At 44.4% G+C, this 21,594-nt stretch overlaps 1 protein-coding gene across 1 annotated transcript in view; it reads right to left on the bottom strand.

Annotated features, from left to right (window-relative positions):
• Positions 1–21,594, bottom strand: part of CLMP (CXADR like cell adhesion molecule) — a 93,971-nt gene that overhangs the window by 10,261 nt on the left and 62,116 nt on the right. Inside the window, exon 3 of the mRNA XM_082410919.1 lies at positions 10,745–10,902. Coding sequence (XP_082267045.1) covers positions 10,745–10,902 — 158 coding nt within the window. The remainder of the gene's footprint in view (positions 1–10,744; positions 10,903–21,594) is intronic.

The raw sequence follows: 21,594 nt of genomic DNA, 5'->3' as shown, positions 1-21,594 counted from the left end.
CACTCTACATTTGGCACTGTTCTAGAGATGACAACAATACAGGGAAATGAATTTTATAAGTGTTGTCAGGGACCAGGACATGCCACCCCCAAACATGCCACTTTGTATATGCATAAGGATAAATTTCAGCTGAAGTCACTTGAGCTCCTGAAATCCCTTCTCTGCCTAAAAGCAGAGCCTCCCCAAAGAATTTGTGTCCATAAATCCCCTTTCCCAGGGCAACTCTAACCTTCCCTTCTGGGAGATCAGAGGTGGGCATCACACCCAGACACTGTCACAAACTACCACACCTCCCATCTATTCTTCTAAGGGCCCATTTATCTTTCCAAAAGGTCATGTGCTTTTCCGTAAGTGCCCTTTCTACCCCTCCCTTCGCACACTAAGTTAGGTATACTTTAACCGCCTCTTTGAGTCACTCATTGCTGGGTACTCCCAGGTGTTACTTACACAATGCATGGGTTAATAAAATGTTTGCTTTTTTTCTTATTAACCTGTCTTTTGTCAATCTAACTGACAGTGCCCCAGCCTGAACACCTAGGAGGGTAGAGGGAAAAAGATATTTTTTTCCTCCCTTACAGTTTGAAAGAACAACTATTTTTAAAAAAGGTGAAATCGCGACTCTCGTTTACGTAGAAAATAAACATGTATCAAAGATTTTACTTAACTCGTTAATTAATGATGGAACCAGAAAGCTGTTACAACAGGTCCACAGGAGAATTGGACTAAAGAGTTTACATTCTCCTTTGGACAAAAATTCATTTGCATCTCTATGAACAGGAACCATTTCCATCCTATGGATAGGAAGCTTGGCATCACCATCAGCATTCCACAAGTTAATTTCCATTTCTGCAGAAGTTAATACATGAGGAAAATTAGACCCTAATTCATCTCCAGAAAACTTGGACCCTAAGCATAAAGCTGATGTTCAGGAGGCACCTCCCTGTGGTGTATGGCAGGGAAGGGCCAAGTTTTCAGGCTCCGTACAGAGAAAGCCACTTTGGTATGACAATGAGGGGAATTAGATCCCTTGAAGGCTGTTTCCCTGTGCTCCCCGCTCCCCTACAGCTGCCTCCCTTAGGGTGTGGTCTCCAGGTTCAACTCGCTGAGTCTTTACATTAGAGAACCTGAAAGGTTACTGGGAACAGCACTATGGGGGTGCCTCCTTCTTACTGGGATGAGGGTGGAGGGGGAACTGGGGCAGCTTCGCTAGGACAGCACCATCAGGCTGCTCCCTAAGGCTGAGGTGAACTCTTCAAAGACGTCTTAAAGCAAACTGGGGGCGTCCCCTAACCACGTGGTCCAGTGGTTAGGACTCTGTGCTTCACTGCAGGGGGCACGGGTTTGATCCCTGGACAGGGAACTAAGATCCCACAAGCCATGTGGCACGGCCAAAAAAAATAAAGCAAATTGGCAAGCACGGCCAGTTAGAGAATATTTAGGAGAGCGAAGAGAGGCTAGGAGGGAGAATCACCCACAGGTGAGGCTGGACATGTGACCAAAGGCTGGACTTGAACCTTAAGCTGAAGACATCCAAGATGACAGTCATTTATTCAACACATTTTGAGCCTCCACTATGTGCCAGCACCTGTTTTAGACACTGGGGGGATTATCAGGGAACACAACATGTAAAAATCCAGCCCTTGAGAAGCATATATTCTAGTGATGGAAAACAGACATAGAAGAACATTATATGGGAGATCTGACAGCGTGAAATACTATGAAAATAACAGAGCGGGGGAGGGGGGTTGTGGGCCAGGGAGACAGACTGCAATTTAAATAAGGTCATCAAGGTAGACCTCACTGCAAGGTGAAATTAGAGCACACACTTGAAGGAGACACAGACCTAGCCTTGGAGTTATCTCGGGGCAGAGAGTTCTAGGCAGAGGAAAGAGCCAGTGCAAAGGCCCTCAGGTGGGAGGGCGCCTGGCATGTTTGAGGAACAGCAGGGAGGGCAGGTAGCTGGAGGATAGTAGATGAAGTCAGGCGCTGGGGCCTCATCACGTAGGGCCTCGTGGGCCACTGTAAAGATGGCTTTTACTCTGAGGGAAATGGGGGGCCACTAGAGGGCTCTGAGCAGAGGAGTATCAAGAACAATTAATGTTTTGAGAATAGGCTGTAGGAGGCCAAGGGTGGATACAGGAAAACCAGTCAGGAGGCCACTGTAGTGAAGATCCAGGCAAGAGATACGCTGCCTGGAAGGGAAGCAATGGAAGTGATAAGAAGTCATCAGATTCTGAATGGATTTTGAGATAGAACCTACTAGATTTCCCAATAGACTGACTGACCACCTTATTGAAATGTTTGTGGCATGAGAGTGTGAACTAAAATTCATATTTATGGCAAGACAAGAACGATTTAAACATAAAGATTCTTCTTTGCCCTTTGCCCCCAGCCCCCCACCCCGCTCTGCATCATGTGTCTGCATTTTGCACTGACCACACCCCCCATCAGCAGGAATGCCTGCTCAGCTGGAAAGAGCAACATTCTCCTAGCCTCAGCAAGACAACTCCTTAGAGATCTTGATCTTGTAAAGGGTCACATGACCCACCACAATGGTGCTTAAATCTGAATTATGTAACCTGTCGATCATATGTCATTTAACGTACAGCCCTCTGGCTCAAAAAACGTATATAGGGCTTCCCTGCTGGCGCAGTGGTTAAGAATCCGCCTGCCAATGCAGGGGACACAGGTTCAAGCCCTGGTCCGGGAGGATCCCACATGCCGCGGAGCAAATAAGCCCGTGCGCCGCAACTACTGAGCCTGCGCTCTAGAGCCCACGAGCCACAACTACTGAGACCATGTGCCACAACTCCTGAAGCCCATGTGCCTAGAGCCCATGCTCCGCAACAAGAGAAGCCACCACAATGAGAAGCCCGTGCACCGCAAGGAAGAGTAGCCTCCGCTCGCCGCGACTAGAGAAAGCCCGCGTGCAGCAACGAAGACCCAACGCAGCCAAAAACTACATAAAAATAAAATAAATAAATAAATAAAAAACGTGTATAAACTGTGTCTTGACTTCTAAGGGGCAGAACAGTTCTCAGAGCTTTCTGAGATGCTCTTCCCGGGTTACAATCCTCAAACTGGGCTCAAATAAAATTTTCCAATTCTTTCTTAGATCGACTGATTCATCTTTCTCGACAAGAGAAAAGGAGTCCAGGACTACTCCCAGGTTTTTGGCATGAGTCCACGCAGGGAGAGAACTGCCCTCAACCAAGAGGGGGAAGACTGCACAGAGCAGGTGTGGGGTCAGAGCGTGGGGACTGGGGAGGGGTCAGGAGTTTAGTTTTGGACTTACTCCATTTGAGGTACCTGCTAGACACCCAAAGGAGGTGTGGAGTAAGCAGCTGCATACTTGTGAGTCTTCTGTGCCGGGGTGAGGCCTGGACTGGAAATAGGGATTTAGGAATTATAAGCATGTGGTTGGTGTTTAAAGCCAGGAGACTGGGTAAGATCGCTGAAAGCATGAATAAGAGACCAGGAACACAGAAGGGAGAATGAGGCTATTCATATAGTGGATATGGAAACACAAGAACGAGAACTCCAGTAAAATACCAACAAGCTCAGAGTAAAACGAATGACTGTCATCTTGGATCGCTTAATATTCAAGTCCCGCCTCACCTCTGGCTGACAGCTGCTCTTCCTCCCACCCTCTCTTCCTAGAGGCTCTCTGAGTCACTGGTGAAGTCTCCATGAGACCACAGACCAGGAGGAGGCCTTGGAGGCATGGGGGCGGGGAAACAGCCAACTGGAGAGCTAATTCTCCTCGTTATCATACCAGTAGAGGCTCTCTCCCCACTCTAGCCTGAAAACTGCCACCTCCACAACTTACCCTCTAGGGAGGTGCCTCCTGAACACCGTCTTCAAGCTGAGGAATATTCCGGAAAATACAGGAAAAGCATGGGGGGTGGGGCAGAGGGCTTTAACTGTAGGAATCTTGGGTTCAGATCCGAGCCCTGAAATCTATCAGACAGGTCCTTCATGTTTGCAAGTCTGAAAGGTTTAGAGTCCAAGTTTTCTTTAGATGAACTAAGGTCTCATGTTCCTCACATATTAAAAGAAAACTACTATAACAATCCTTACCCTACCGACTTCACAGGCTTATAGGAAGAATTAAATTTAAGATGGGAGTTCCCTGGTGGCTGAGTGGTTAGGATTCCGGGCTTTCACTGCCGTGGCCCAGGTTCAATCCCTAGTGGGGGAACTGAGATCCCACAAGCCGTGTGGTGTGGACAAAAAAAAAAAAAAAAAATTTAAGAGACGACATTTGAGAATGGGCACAGTTCCTTCCCTCGATGACCGTTTAGCAACTCCTCTGCCAGCACAGTGCTTGGCTCTGGGATCAAGCATGTGAATTACATGTAGACATGAAAATCCACCAACACAGTACAATACATCCACTCAGGGTTTTTTGTTTTTATTTAACAAACATGTATGTGGTATTTATTTTGTGCTGGGCACTGTTCTAAACACAACAAATATTAACTCCTTGCATTCAAGAAAAAAAAAAAAAAGGCAGCATCACACAGTGAAAAGTTTAAGACAAGATGAAGGAGATTAAGGAAGTAGGCTCTCCAATACACTGCTTAGATTTAAGGCCATTCTTTTGTTTAATAAATATTTGTAGAGTGCCTTCCATGGGGTGGGTACATATATCTTTAACCTGAAACTGGGGCCCTGCAGTTGAAAAAAAAAAAAAAAAAAGGTTCTATCCTGCTAGAATGGGGTAGTTCTTTTGGGCCCTCCTGTAGTTGCTAATTAATAACTGCATTTCCCACTGAGGCTGGGCATGCCAGGGAGTTCTTAGGGCCAGGGAGAGGTTTCTATCCTATTCTTATCCCTTAAAAGGCAACCAGCCTCATGTTCCAGGAGGTGGCCAGCAACATTTCTGAATAATTTCTTCATCCCACCTCACTGCTTTTTGTTTTTCTCCCAATCAGATAAAACCTATGAACTCTGACCCAGAAAAATGTACATGACATCTTATTTTGCAGATAATTCCTTAGGGTTCCTGGTGTTCGACTTAAAGCCCTGTGCTTTAGACTCAGACCAGGAGGATCTAGGACCACATCCTCACGATATGGTACTTGTTCGTTTTAAACGTTTGCAGGGCGTTCTTGCCCCACCTCCTGTTGCACTCCATGGGAAGAATAGGTTTCTTACAGGGTAGAGGAGCTGCCATAGAAATGCCAAACCAGTGGGACAATGGGGAGAGGATGAAACACATTAGCAACAGGAAAAAACTGGAAGCTTTAGAGCTCACCTCCTCTCTAAGAGGGAATAGGGGGGGCTGATGTTTGGAGATAGAACAAGTAAGCGTGGAACACTTAATAGGCACTCAATTAATGTTATTTTCTTTCTTTCTGACTTTTTCATATTTGTGTACATTTATGTAGGTGCACATCACCTATGTGCTTCCTAAGAACAAAGAGACTCTAAACCTAGAAATCAGTACAGAGCTGGGTGATTTTTAGGGACTTTTGGGTTTTTTGGGCTGTGGGAGGTTGGTGACCCTTTGTGGTCCAGGGGATTTCTTCCTTGTTCATTTTAGTATTTGGACTAATATCAGGAGATACCTTTGTCTTAAAAGGTACTTTTAACTTTGGAGAGCCTTAGGAGGTGTGGTCCAGAGTTGAATCTGACTGCTTTGGACTGTTAGAAGTTCACTACCATAGGAGCTTTCTAACGTTTTGAACAGGCACACACTAAGAAATACATTTTTCTTCCTGACCCAGCACACACAGAGCATACACATATATAACTGAAACATAAGTTTCATGAAACAGTGTATGTGCCATATGCCCTGATACTTTCCAGTCTATATTAAAACAAAATGGCTGGCTGCTTAGGATCCACTGCTGAGTCCTAATTTTGAGAAACGCTACTGGCTGGGAAGTCGGTAGTCCTCTGTATTCAAATGAGAGCTCCTCCACCTACAGCTGTGTGCCTGGGCTCAACTAATGAACTTTTCTAAACCTTAAGGTCCTCAACTGTCACACAGGGACAAGCTACTTCATAGGACTTTTGTGGGATGAGATAGTAAGTGTTCATGATCACTTTTATTAGGCAGATTCTGGGTTCAAGGAAGCCTCTAAGGTTTCCAAACTGCTCAGCCCATTCATTCCATTCAATTTCTATAGTGGAGCTCTCCTGGCTAAAAGCCTCCATTGTTTCCCATCACCTGTGCACACGTGGTCTACAGTTTGACCCTCTGAATGTGGCCCCTAAGGCCAGTGCAGGCCGGACCACACCTCAGCTTTGACCCCTGCCCTCACATCTCTGAAGAGCCTAGTCCCCAAACTTGAGTCCCTTGATTCCGAACAATGTCCTCTGATGTGTCTTTGTCTTGAATCATACAGTCTTCTCCTTCTGAAATGCTTCTCCTTTTATTTTTACCTAAACCACACCTACACAGGTCTCAAGATCAAGCTTGAGGGTCACCTTCTGTGTATACATGCTTTCCTGGTATATTGCTTTTCCCTGCCTTTCCCCCAAATCCTGTCCTAATATTAAATGAAGAAAAAAGAGATAACTACAGGTAAGTATTTAACATCTTTGGGAAGCAGAGATTATACAACTTCAAAATAATTTTTTTTTTTTTTTTTTGGCTTGCAGGATCTTAGTTCCCAGATCAGGGATCACACCGTGCCCTCGGCAGTGAAAGCGCGGAGTCCTAACCACTGGACCGCCAGGGAATTCCCCCAAAATAATATTAATAGGGACTTCCCCGGTGGCGCAGTGGTTAAGAATCTGCCTGCCAATGCCTGCCTGGTCCGGGAAGATCGCACATGCCTCAGAGCAACTAAACCCGTGAGCCACAACTACTGAGCCTGCGCTCTAGAGCCCGCAAGCCACAACTACTGAGCCCGTGTGCCACAACTACGGAAGCCCGCATGCCTAGAGCCCGTGCTCCGCAACAAGACAAGCCACAGCAATGAGAAGCCCGCGCACCGCAACGAAGCGTAGCCCCCGCTCGCCTCAGCGAGAGAAAGCCCACGTGCAGCAAGGAAGACCCAACGCAGCCAAAAATAAATAAATTTATTAAAAAAAATAATCTTAATATAATTAAATAACCCTTATTTAATATGAGAATTTCACAACACTTCTGACATGAGTTGGGGCTCAGTTACAGCCTTGCAATTTGACTCTTTCTTTTTTTTGTTCAGACACACATTGAATCTCGGATACTTGTGTGCCTGTCTGTTTTATTTTGTTTTTTTAATTCTAGGGGATGTAGTGCTGAGACTAAGCCATGCATCAATAGGGGTGTGATGGGGGAACAGTGAATAAATTTAATCCTTCTGCAAACAAACAAATTAAATATATGAATCGCAGCTGTTGTAGGGCTGTTTGTCTTATGACATTCCTGGTGGACCTGCTCCGGATGCATTTTTAGGGAAAGAAGGCAGGACAATTTGTTAGGACTCCAGTGGAACAGTGCAACTTTCTGGCAGTTGCTCTGCTGTGCCAGGCCCTACGTAGCAGTTGTGAAACTGCCTTGAAGGAGATGGATGTAGGCCCCTCTCTCTATGTTTTAGATCAGGATTTTTCTTGCTTAAAGCCAAAGAGAAAGGGGAAAGGGTGAAAGAGTGGCCAAGAGGGTTGGCATGGGAATTGGAACATCTCTGTCCTGATTTCTCCAACTGAAAAATAGAGGGGAAATGTTGTGAGTTCCTGACTGACCTTGGGGGAGGTAAGCGCTCTTATGTTGGAAATTCTACCGTGTTTCCATCCTAGAACCAGGAGGAAAGCTCCAGATTTCTAGCGGCCATGCTCTCTAGGTTGAAATTCAAATATCCCTGAGGCTGGCTACCCACCCCTAAATGTCCCCTGCATATCTGAGCATCCTAGACAAGAGGGATGAAAGTGTTTCTGCTCAGATTGAAACGCAAAGCTAACCTTGGGATATAGGTCATTGGTTAGCCTCACATCCGGGAATTCCCTGGTGGTCCAGTGGTTAGGTCTCTGAACTTCCACTGCAGGGGGCACAGGTTCAATCCCTGTTTGGGGAACTAAGATCCTGCAAGCCGCGCAGCGCAGCCAAAAAAAAAAGAAAAAGAAAAATAAGCACCGCGTCTGTTCCAACCCTTCCTGTATTTTCTTCCTTGGCCCCCCTTACTCTCACTCCCAACCCCCTGGCAATTAACCAGCTCTGGCAACTTCACCCACTGCTTGGTATCCCAACTCCCCACGACTGCAGTTTAAGCCCTTATCGTATAGCCGGAAACTGTTCAACTGACCTTGTTTCTACTGGAGTCCCGCTTAGATCAGCCTCACAGAGCCAGAGTGCATGCTCTAAAATGCAAAGATGCCCTTTTCACTCTTAAAAGCCTTCAAGAACGCCATGACCTTGTAGGAAAAATTCTCAGCTTCCTGGTATGGCAGGCAAGACCTTTCAGTTTCTGGTCCTGCAACCCACAGGCTCACACTTGCACTCCTTGAGAAGCACACCTTGACCTCTCCCCTCCTCCAAGGGCTCTCAGCCAGTGGCTCCTCCTTTGTTTTCCTCTAGAACACTCTGCTTATCTCTATCATGATATGTATCTGTTCAAGTAGCTCCTTTATGAGAGACAGTATGTGTGTTTAGTGGGAATCCAATATTTATTATATTTAACTAAACTGATTTTTGGTATTTCAGAACTTCCAATAGTGCTCAGCTTTTTCCAGCAACAGAATCTCTGCATAATTAATTCTGTCTGGAATAATTTTCTCCCCATATTCTCCTTATTTCCTATATAGCAGCACATTTTCTAATTTCAAATTATTTATGAAGGTGACATAGCGAGTGGTTAATAGCCCAGGTACCGATGTCAGCGTGCCCAATGTCAAAAATGGGTGACTTTAAGCAATCTTCTCACTTTGTATGTGTATATGCACGTGCCTTAGTTCCTTATTTGTGAAATGGCACCAATAATCCTGGTTATGAGGCTTAAGTTAAGTGAGATAGTATGTGCTAAACAGATTTGTGCCTGGCATGTAGCTAATATTTATTGTTCTGTCCTTAAAAAAAATTTCTTGGGGGAGATTGGGATTGACATATATACACTAATATGTATAAAATAGATAACTAATAAGAACCTGCTATTCTTATTAGTAAAAAATAAAATAAAAAAATAAAATAAAATTCAAAAAAAATTTTTTAAATTATTGAATGACATTTCGCTTTAAGCTCCAAGAAGGCAGGGATGCTGATATCTTCTTCACTATTGTACCCCAGTGCCTACCCTACCGTAGCATACAGTAAGTGCAAAATAAATTCATGCCATGTGAATGACTGAATAAATGGCAATCCTTACTTCAGAGCATTCACTGAAGATAAGTAGGGAACTGTGCCTGCTTATCAGAGTGATAACAGAAGCCGTATCAGTGGCCTTCTTTAATCAACCCTTAAGTTCACTTGGCTACATAACCAAGCAACTCTTTTTTTCTTTAGTTTAAATGAAACCGCTTGGGTGAAAGTTAGATGAGTGGCGTCATTCTTGGATTTTTATTAGAGGAACATGGCCTCTTACTTCCTTCCTTCAGAACTGAGAGTATCATGTCTAGGATTGATTATGAAATTGTTGGAATAAACATGCACAGGTTAAGGTGACCTTGCTCTCGAGAGAACAGAGTGAGTCTTGGGATGATGTACTATGAGAACAAAATGACAAGCGGTATCAAAATAACAAGGTGATGTAGGCAGCTCTGTAAGCAAGTTAAACTCCAACCGTGATCCTGAATTATATTTTCAGCGAAAACCTTTGCTTCTCCCTGCATAAACCACCTTATGAAATTAGTAGTATAGACAGAGGAGAGGAAAGGACAACTTTGCACTTTTTGTAGGGTAAGAAGTAAAGTTCTGAAAACGAAGGAAAGTCTAAAGTCAGCTTCCCTAGGTTATAGTTTTTTGTTTGTTTTTTGTTTTTTGTTTTTTTAAAATCACAAGACTTTCAACAAAAAGATTTTTAAAAATAAGTCAATGGGTAAAGGGAGTGAGAATAGTTATGCTAGAAAACCTAGGTTGAGGCAAGGTACAGTGGCTGAGTGCAGCCAAGGCAGAACGGATGGTAACAATAGGTTACCTACTTCTCATTCTCTAATGAAGACCAGACCAGGGGGTCACCAGGAGCAGAGTGTGACAAGTTCTGTTCACACCGCCAGAAGCTTATAGAAACCAATGGACCACCCTGGTGGTCCTACAGAACTTGAGCACTGCAGACCCAGGGCCAGCTCCTTTGTTTTCCAACTCTAGAACCAGTATCAGTTCTTTTGCTAACCAGTTATACATGTGTTAAACATTTCTATTTATGTCCTGTACTTGTTCCTCTGTATCTTATATTGTTTATCATATTATACAATCTTAGAGTTCAGAAGCCATGACTGTGCAAAGCTTAAGCATCGGCAGGTGGTGATGGTTTCAGGGGAGGAAGAGGAGCAAGATTCCCAGTACAGGTGTGGTTCTGGCCCACTAGACTAGGCAATCTAGCTGCTTCATCCTAGCCCCCTTCATAGGAAAGACCCTACTAGTGCAGATTCCCTCCTTAGGCAAATGATAGATGGCTTTCTCGTAGTTCTTGCTTGCCCAGGAAACATAGAATCTCTTACCCTCGCAACCCAGTACCCTTTCTTGTTTATAGTTTTGCATCTGGAAGACTCTAGCCTTTTTCTAGCTAGAAAAGCAGTTTCTAGCCCTTACTGACACAAGGAGAGAGGCGAGGGAGGATGGGAGGAGAGGAGGCGGGGCTCTAGCCGGGCGCACACTCACCACTTTTTGGTTCCCTTCATGATCGGTGAGCAGCCATTCGATGTCCAGGGTGTCTTTTTCTGGGAGCCCCAGTTGATGGTGACAGGGCAAAGTGACCTTTTCCTCTGCCACTCTCTTGATCTCAGTGTGAGTCCCCAAGGTTCCAACATAGCAGGAAACTGGAAGAGGAAAACCTCTGATGAATCACGCAGAAACTGGATTGCAACGTGCAGGAAGCAAATATTACAACTAATAGCTATTGGATGTTTCTGTGGGCAAGGGGCGAGTCAGAGTGTTGGAAGAATCCTGGACCAGAAGTGATAGAAGTCCCGGGTCTCACACTGGCTCTTCCATATTAATTGAATTCATCATATCTTCCTTAACCCCCCAAATTACACTCCAGCTAATGCCCACCTTTCCTACCTTACTGGGTTTTCAGGAACAATGAAATAACTCAGGTCAACAACAGCTTTGTCTTTTGACCTTTCTCTCCTCCACTAGCAAAGGCTTCCAGAAGGACGGAACCTAAAAGGGAAGGCAGGGTTGGCCTCCTCCCAGAACAGGCTCCAGATACTGGTTCACTCCTGAGAATGTTCTTAAAGTCAGGCTGCCCTCACAGAACTCTAAGTGCAGCATCGCCTCTGGGAGCAAGTGGGCTCTTACAGGCAGTCCCTGCTTCCTTTAGGGACACACATCCTCCTACCTTGCCACCCCCGCCAACTTCTATCTTTCATTCTCTGTAGTTTCTTTCTTTTTTTTAAAATTGAGTTATAATTGATATAATATTCTATATAAGTTACAGGTGTTCAATATAGTGATTCACAATTTTTAAATGTTATACTTCATTTATAGTTATTATAAAATATTGGCTATATTCCCCATGTTGTACAGTATATCCTTGTAGCTTATTTGATACATCATGGTTTGTACCTCTTAGTCCCCTACCCTTTTCTCTGTAGTTTCGTATCATATGGCTTCAAAATATCAAGCAGCACTTTCTATCCAAAGCAGAATTCCAAGTTACCACATTTGGATCCTGTCCCTTCATCCATCCAATATTCCTTTGGCCAATAGGAATTCAGTTCCACTTTTGCTTTCTTTAACTGTCATCTTTTTCCAGGAATGGTATGGTGTCAGCAACTTTACATGCCAAGTTCACCTTCTCTCCTTCCTATTCATCTCTTAGTACCTGACTTTTTCTTTTTTTTTTTACTTTTTGGCTGCACCGAATGGCATGTGGGATCTTAGTTCCCCAACCAGGGATCGAACATGCGCCCCCCTGCAGTGGAAGCTCGGAGTCTTAACTGCTGGAACTCCAGGGAAGTCTCTCTTAGTACATGACTATTAAATCTACAGTATTGATGACCAATAAATTGATATGATGAAACCTCACCTGATTCTAGGTATGATGTGTCTGGCATTAAAGGTGTGCTTTAGCTCTGATCCTCCTTTATCTCCTTACACAGTGATAAAGAAGCTCAGCGTCAAAAATTATCTCTTTCAAGCCATTCACAATGGAACAGAATCACACAACCTCTGAGATGGAACAGCCCCAAGTGCCAGGGCTTGTGTGAAACCCTCTCTCTGGCAGAGAACTCACTCTGCCACTTTAGAAGGGTTTTAAGCACTAAAGACCAAGGGTCGTGACCAACAGACGCATATAAACTACCTCTCTTATTCCCCGTTCATTTCCCCAAATTGATTAGCAGCACATCTGTAGGAAGGAGAAGGGCCTGTCTTCTTGCCTGCAGGGAAATGAAACAAGGAAGAAGGGAGCAGAGGAGATTGTGGTTCTCGCTCAGGGGGGCTGATGGGCTGAAATGCAGGGCGCCTCGGAGGTAGACCCCAAGAGAAGCAGCGGGTGGATTCCCAAGCTCCATGGCCAAGAAAGGAGACTAGAGAAATCTGCTGAGCATAAGAAGGGGCCTCAGAACCAAAAGACAAGCCCCTCGTGGGGTCTAATTGACATTCTCAAGAAGGTTTCTGTTATTTCAGTTTAGAACGTGACACTGCAGTGGGCGTGGCCGCCACGTAGTGAGCACTTCCAATGGTGTGGCTCTACACTGAGCAGCCACTTTATAAAGAAAGGGTTATTATCCAAAATTACTGAGGAAATGTACAGAAGGGGTTAGCAACTTGCCCAATATCATACAGCTAGCGCAATGTGGCAGTGCTGGTCTCCACCCAGATCTGTCTCACTGCGAAGCTCACACTGACAACCATGCTATGCTGCACGTGCCCTTTGTTTTTTGTTTTTGTTTTTGTTTTTACAGCTTGTTGGTATTTTAATCATCAACATCTGAGTGCTTTATTTGGTCTCTACACAGGTGACCATTTGTGTTTGATCTCTACACAAATGACCATTTCTCCAGTGCTTTTTCTGGAGAGACAACAGAGACAGCAAGGTCTCAGTTACCTCGTAGACACAGGGCAGTACTTGATGAACTGCTGGAAGAACTCTCCAGGACTTCTTCATCCTCCTCTGGCTGATTTTCATTCTTTTTTTTATTCTGCTGGCGGTAGAAGACTAATATCATGGACTTCTTCCCTTTCTTACATTTTTCCACACTCTGCCAAAGGGTTGATTTTACCTTCATGACTGTCTTCCGTACCTTCTCACTTTCATAGTCCTGGAGTTGATAAGGGGCCTTCCTCTTCTTCTTCCCTTTGACGCTTGGTGTTTGTTGTTTCGAACTCATGGTGTGTATCTCTGAATCCGAGTTAGGCTCCTGTGGTTTCTCAGTTACCTCTGCCATGTTGTAGCAACAGTGTGATCTCGTGCCCTTTGTTTTATGTGGCTTCCTGGACGTCTGGTTCTCCCGTTAGCCTCTAAGCTCCTTGAGATCAAGTTCTGTTCACTACTGCATGCCCGGAGCACTCAGCCTGGGTCTCACACACTGCAGGTGCTCAATAAATATGTGTTAGATGGATTTGAATCTAACCCACACAATGATTTTACCAATGAGCAACCTGAGGTCTGGGAATAAAGGAGTCGGCCCAAGGTCCTACTGTTAGGGGAACCACTGACCAAAACTGCCCTTCCTGGTCAGGCACAACAGTAACCACTTGCGTGAGTTATCTTACAACAGGAGGTCCTGGTAAGGAACTCGGAACTGACAAGCTACCACCAACCGGAAGAATTCAGGAAAGGTCAAAAGGAGAGAGGAGATGCCAGTCTGTATCTCCTACCAACCTCCCAGAATCCTTCTCGTTGGAATCCATCTTGGCTGAGCGATGCACATGTCACCAGGAAGGACCGTGAGTCAGAATGATTGGCCAGAGACAACCCGGAAACTAAAACCCGAGACTGCAAGCCACGTGGCAGAGCAGTTCTCCTGGGTTCCCTTACCCTGCTGCTCTCCGCCCGGGGAACCCTTCCCCATAAAGTCTCTTGCTTTGTCAGCACGTGTGTCTCCTCAGACAATTCATTTCCTAGGGTTAGACAACAGCCCACTCTCAGGCCCTAGAAGGGGTCCCCCTTCCTGCAACACTACAACTCATTTAGTGGCAGAAATAACCCATATAAAACCCATCCTCCCTCAGTCCCCATAAAGCAGAGGCGGTTTGCACTGTACCAAGCTAAGCTTGTAAGGAGGAGCTCTGGCTTCCCTCCCTGATCATTCCACTGGACACGACAATGTTCAAATGAAGCACCTCTGGCAAAGCTAGAGAACCCAGTACCAATTTGGTGCATACAGTAGGCACTCTGTACATTGAATAAATAAATGCAAAGAATCAGCTATGAAAGTTGCCAATTTGAGCCACTAGAGGGAATCAAAGGCTCAGATTTGGTTGCTGTCCCACAAGGAAAGGAACAGAGTGGTGGGTGGTGTGCTTTTGCCAGAGCACCAATTTCTATTTATACCACACCCAGAATTAAACACAGCAGTGCGGGGACTGGCCACTCAGTGAATACAAGCGGCTTTACCAAGGCAGGGAGCCTCAAGATCAGGGTGCATTGCACCTTTAGTCTTCCCTGAACCTCAGTTCCCCAGGACCCCTGCAGATTTCTCAGGTGCTTCTGTGCTTTTTAACCCACACTCATGTTCTACAGTCTACACGGACAGGGGCCTGGGCTCTGATTCCCACCCCCAGGCTCGGCAATGCTCATGGCGGCTGCCGAGCACGCCTGCCGCCTGGCCGGTGAGCAGGACGGAGCAATCCCAACACCCCAGGGCCAGCCTTGGGTTCCCTGGACACTGAACGGTTTGTCTTCATTGAGAAAGACCTTAGGGGTCATCAAAATTTAACTGCAGCTTGGAGATTTGAAGCGTCAAGTCACAGAGCTGGTTGGTGGCAGAACTGCAAGTAAGGGAATTATCTCTGTTGTGTGACTGGGACTTGTGGCCTTTGACGGTGGGGACAGGTGCTGTAAGGCGGCAGTGGTAAGGACCCCCTCCGTGTGCAAATGCAGTCATGGACGCCGCGGCCGCTCCCTAGGCTGAAGCCTTTGCCTACAGCTCCAGCACTTAACAAAGGACCCCTGTGAGCTTGGGAGAATTACCCTCTCTGAGCCTTAGTGTTCTCATCTGCAAAATGGGAATTAAACTAGACGCTGAGGTAAAGCACCTGGTGATGGCACATAGGGGTCTCCCGCTAAAATGTTCTTCTCTAGTACAGAAAGGAGCTTTTCCTCAGATGCCTGCTGCCTACATTCGTTAAGATTAGTTTAAGGTTTTATTCTCTAAAGGGCATTTATATTTATTAAAGATTCTCTTGAACCTTCAAGACCTCCTTCAAAGAGAAGGGGCAGGGGTAACTTTTTTTTTTTCAACATGAATATTTGTATATAACTGAGGGAAAATAAGCCACATACTTTGGAGATGAATCCACTGAGGAGATGAGTCAGTTTTTAAAAGGCGATTTCTATAACCAATTGACTATTCACATTAAAACACTCAGAGTTGGGGCTTCCCTGGTGGCACAGTGGTTGAGAGTCCGCCTGCCATGCAGGAGACATGGGTTCGAGCCCTGGTCCGGGAGGATCCCGCGTGCCGCGGAGCGGCTGTGCCCGTGCGTCACAACTGCTGAGGCCCGTGCGCCTGGAGCTCGTGCTCTGCAGCGGGGGAAGCCACCGCAGTGAGAGGCCTGTGCACCGCGGCGAGGAGTGGCCCCCGCTCGCCGCAGCTGGAGGGGGCCCACGCGCAGCAGCGAGGACCCAATGCAGCCGGAGATAAAAAAATAAGTAACTTATAAAAAAAAAGAAACACTCATAGTTGACTATTCTACTCACATAAAACACTCACTCTCAAATCGCCTTTCTAAAAATGTTATGTATGAAGAGCTGGCATTGATTCAGTGGTCAGGTAGACGCCTTGGACGGCCCTTTCAAGGAAGCTTACTTAGTCCAAGTAAGGGAAGCCTATAGTCTTCAAGCCCTGACAAAAACACCATTTCCCTCATATACTGAGGCCCTATTTCTGGATCAGACTGTATGGGTTCGAGAGATGTGGCAGGAGTGAGAACCCTGGCTGAATTTTCTCAGATGGCTCCCCTAGGGCTGCCGGTGACCCATCTTGCTTTCACGGATGCAAAAAGACAAATGGCCGGGGGTAAGTTTTAATAGAAACCAGGATGCTGCATATAAAATATCTATTTCTCTTTTCTTTCCCTAACAGAGGAATTTTCTACTTCTCAAGTACTTACTGAACGCCTACGGGGTGCAAGTTGCCCAGGGTCTGCTTGCTACTCTCTCCAAAGAACGGCTCCTCTATGCCGCCCTCATCAGCACAGGCCATGCACACTATTTACTGCACAGCAGGGCACCTGCTGACAGGCGATGGAGGGGTGCAAGCACCCCCTTGCACTCGGTGATTACACTCTTTTCAATGGACCCGTGCTCTTACCTGAAGGGGAGGAGAATTTTCTTGTGTTTTGCTTTACATAGAATATTTGAGGAAGCCTCAAGAAAATCAAAATCATCGAATGTCATTTAGAAAAATGAAAAGGATTTTGGAAATTTAAAAATAGACTTCTCTTAATTTATAGATCAAGAAATCGAGGCTTAGAGAGAAGTGACTCACCCAAATGCCTCCTGATTTCTAAGACTAATATATATATATTTATATATATATTATATATATATAAATTCTGTAGGGGTGTGTGTGTGTGTGTGTGTGTGTGAGGGCATGTACCTTCCAGACTGTTTCTGGAACACTGTATGCAATTCAAGGTACAGCAGGATGCAATAGAAGGAGCATGAGTTTGGAGTCAGACAGATGTGGACTTAACTGGCCCTAAGACCAAATAATTCCCTGACCACTCTGAGTCTTTTTCCATCTCTGTAAAATGAGCATAAAAACATCAACCATGAAAGGTGATTTTAAGGGTTACATTTGATGTGTGTAAAGTGTCTGGCACTGGCACATGGTATACAGTACATACTCAACAAATGTTCATTGTTATTATTAATAGTTGTACACGTCATGGTTTGAAAGACAAGGAAAACCAGAAAAACATGCTGAGGAAGTGAAGAAGAATTGTAAGGAGTCTGAAAGTCATTTTGCTAGATAACTCTTAATATTTGGCCATATTTGCTCTCTCTCTCTCTCCATATATATATATGTATCTGTATATATATGTATGCATATGTATACGTATATATACGTACACATATGTATGTATACATGTATATTTTGCTGCATATTTTTGCTGCTATGTTTCAACATCTTGATCACACCTAGGCAAAGTGATCATATTGTATGGAAGATCAATCATTTCCGACAAGAGTGGTTAAGAAAGACGCCAAAGAGTAAGTGGGATTAAGCTGTTTCTGGAGACGACAGGCTTTTCCTGCACAGACCCCAGGGAAGGCAGAGAACATTCCTGGTGGAGAAGCAGCTTGAGCAGAGGCAGCCTCTCTCCTCTCCTCCACCTCTCAGGCGCCCTTGCTGTGAACCAGGCAAGTTTCTCTTCTCTCTATTTTGCTTTCCCAGGCCAAACCCAGCATCCCTCCAGCCAGCTGCCTTTATGAGGTGTTTGGAAAAGGAAAACCAATTCACTCTGAGCTGCTAGATTCATCCCAATGTCTTCTCAGAGACAAACGTATACTTGATATTTAGAGAAAGCCTGGAGCTGAAGGAACGCAGCTGTGGTTATCAGTGGAATTTCAGGCATCTGGGAATCAGTGTGGTGCCTTGTTATCTTTTTCCCCCAGGAGGTGAGCATTTGTTCCTGTAATCCTAAAATTAATGATGTGGGTGCAAGGACCAAGATGGCAGCCTTCGGCTTCAGTGTCGGGGTGGGAGGTGGGAGTGTATAGAGCTTCCTCTGGCTTCCCAGTCTGGGGGTTGGTTTTAGAGGAAGAGAAGGAAGTGGGGAGGAAGATGGAGTAAAGGAGGAGGGAGGAAGGGAAGGAGCAGGGCTAGATGTAGGGGGAAAGGGAGAGCCTTATGCTGATAGAAGATAGTTGAAGAAGTTTCCAGACTAAACACAGGCTAATTAAAAATTATCAACTCATGGGCTTCCCTGGTGGCGCGGTGGTTAAGAATCTGCCTGCCAGTGCAGGGGACACGGGTTTAAGCCCTGGTCCAGGAAGATCCCACATGCCGTGGAGCAACTAAGCCCGTGTGCCACAACTACTGAGCCTGTGCTCTAGAGCCCGCGAGCCACAACTACTGAGCCCGCATGCCACAACTACTGAAGCCCACGCGCCTAGAGTCCGTGCTCTGCAACAAGAGAAGCCACTGCAATGAGAAGCCCGCGCACTGCAAAGAAGAGTAGCCTCCGCTCACTGCAACTAGAGAAAGCCCACACACAGCAACGAAGACCTAATGCAGCCAAAAATAAATTAATTAATTTAAAAAAAATTATCAACTCACCTTCCTTCCCCTCTGTGAAAAACTTTCTCAATATGTACTTTGTGTGTATTTATCCACATTAAAAAATTGTATGGAGCTCTTCACCTATCAGGTATAAAAGGAACACATAAGATGATAACAGTTTCTCCCCCCTCCTCAAACCATTTGAAAGCTAATGATTAATAATACTTCACATTTATTTAGCAATTAACAATTAACTCAGCCTATTCAAATGCATTATCTCACGTGGCCCTATGAGCACATGATGAGCTCATGTTATCACCTCTGTTTCAGAGAAGAGAAAACAGAGGACAACACAGCTGAGGCCACACGGCTGATGGGTGGCACTGTGGGAACATGGGCCCACCTCCAGTGTTTATTCTAATCTCTTTCCTACACCAGAGGTCATTGCCTTTGCCTTGAAATTGGTTGGAAACACAGAGGTCATGCTTATTAAATATGGGTGGCACAGAGCTAGGTAGCTGAGCTAATCTGAGTGAACACATTTAAGATATATAATCATCTTGCTAGCTGGGATTCTGAGCCAAAGGCTAGATGAAATTTAATAGAGACAATTGTTAGAAGTTATAGCTAGGCACAAGTACAGGGTGGGAAAGACCTGGAGGACCTGGGGGGCTACGAGATTTACACTGACCAGTAGTATGATATAACTGCTGAAAAAGCCCATGGAGTTTGGGTTGCGAAACCTCTTTGAGGAATAACCGCTTCATTGTCCTCTATCCTAGACAAATGAGCACATCCAGAACACCTGTGTTCAGTTCTTGAAGCTGCACATGAGAGGGACATTGACAAAAAAGTTGGCATCCAGGGTTGTAACTGGGAGATGATGGGATCTAAAAACATGTCACATGAGGAATAGTTGACACAATTATTGGTGAAAAGGTAGCAAGACAGAAGACTAAGGGGCAACATGGTAGTTCCTTTCCAACATTTAAAAGCCTACAAAACAAGTAATAGGCTTATTGAGTGTTGTTCCAGAGAATAGAATTAGGTCCAGATGGTGTAATAGATTCAACCATAAAAGGATAAACTGGGAGATCTCCAACACCTCTTTCCAGTTCTGAAATGATATGATTCTCTTACAAAGGATCTATTCCATTTGGGCTTAATATTTTTTTAATTGAATTATAGTTGAATTACAATGTTGTGTTAATTATTGCTGTCCAGCAAAGCGACTCAGTTATACATATATATATTCTTTTTCATATTCTTGTCCATTATTGTTTATCACAGGATATTGAATATAGTGCCCTGTGCTATACAGTAGGACCTTGTTGTTTATCCACATTTGGGCTTAATATGTTGATAGACTTTCTAACAGTTAGTCCCTGCCTGATCGGAGAATGCACTGAATCATTTAGTGAATTTTCCATTCCTGGAGTCACTCAAGTGGGGTTATGTCAGGGGCTGTGAAAGGGACCCTTATGTGTGGATGTTAAACTCAATATTTCATGTCCTTCCTAACATTCTATTAAATATTTTTCCAATGCTTGATATAGTCAAGGCACGGTCCTCGTATACAAAGTGTAAGATACAGATGTATACTATTAGCTGTCAGTGTATTTTGTCATCATCTATCAGCTCTTACACAATTTATACAAATAGTCTAGTTTTGTTCCATTGTAACATTACTTTTCAAGATCACTGACGGGCTCTTTGATAGAACTAAAAGGAACTGGCCCCATGCAACTGTAGCATTTCTTTCCTATCTGTGGATATTTTAATCCACAAGGGGGCAGAATTTGCTTAGCGAGATTAGCCGAGCCTCACCTTACATTTTTATAACAGTAAAAAGGATTAAAATTGACAAAGAATTATAGACGACCTTGGATTTAAGTTTGAAAAGCACTTTTTTGCCATTTGTGGTTATATGCTAAATTTCAAACTATGCATTTAGTTTCCAAGGGCCATGGAAAAAACGGAAATCTTAGAAAATATGATCAGGCATTTGAGAAAAACGTTGTTAAAGAAATAGAAACACACACTTTTAAAAAATAACTTAAGGTCACTGGTTTAACTTTTTCCAACTGAAATAGGTGTTTACTTTGTCTAAGACCAAAAAAACTTATTTTCATTGCAGAACTTCTTATGAAACAAATCAATTACTCAGGTATTGTGAAGTATCATCTTCAGAGAGTCAATAAGGAAAGGCAAAGAGGGAAGGAACAAAAATCCATCTCAGGTGGCTTAGAGGGGAGGAATCAGCAGAAGAACCCTCAGGGTCCTTTAAATCTTGATGTTTAGCCTTTGTTTTAGGTTGGTAATTTACTGAATTTACAAAATTTACAAAATTTTGTAATTTACAAAACCCTAGAATGCTCTGGTTCTCTGTAATCTAGAATCTCAAGCTTGGGAAGGCCCAGAAGGTCATCTTGGTCATTATCCTGCCTTCAGGTCAATTTCACATTTAAAACTAATCTGCTAAAACATGAAATTGTTCATAGTCTCTCATTATCACTGAGAATCTGAAATCACAGCAAAACTTTTATAAGTTCTTGACAGGTCTGTTAGTATCAAATTGTTTATTATTGTATATCATAAGATATTCAGGAATACTGATTTCTATAGCATTTCCTTAAACATCTTATCCACCATGCTTCAGATTCTGGGTGCCACAAACTAACGGGAACATTGACAAAATAGTTGGCAGCCAGAGCTGGGTAACCAGGAGTGCACAGTTGTTCAAGGAACATGAGTAGTCCTCCTGTTACCACCCTAGATGGTGCCGGGCTACAGAGATGAATGACATTGTCTTTTGTCTATGAAGACATCCCAATAATAGAGAAACAAAAGAGGCACCCAACAAACCCAGTTCAAGGCACTGTGTGTGATATGAATGTGAGGGTCAGAACGTGCTCTAGGATTTAGAAGAGGAAGATCACCAAGGCGATCAGGGATGGCTTCATACAAAAGGAAGTATTCAACCTGGGCCTGAAGAATAGGTTGGACTTTTAGCAGCTCTAATTCATAGGTGATGACATTCCAAAGACTGGGAATGGCGGCCTGACTGCTTAGGAAATGAGTTGTCAAGCTGACTTCAGTGTTTGGCAG

Source organism: Balaenoptera physalus (genome assembly GCF_965194825.1).
Source record: "Balaenoptera physalus genome assembly, chromosome: 10".
Taxonomy (NCBI): Eukaryota; Metazoa; Chordata; class Mammalia; order Artiodactyla; family Balaenopteridae; genus Balaenoptera; species Balaenoptera physalus.
The sequence above is the reverse complement of the archived record's forward strand: the minus strand, read 5'-3'. Positions and strand labels throughout refer to the sequence as shown.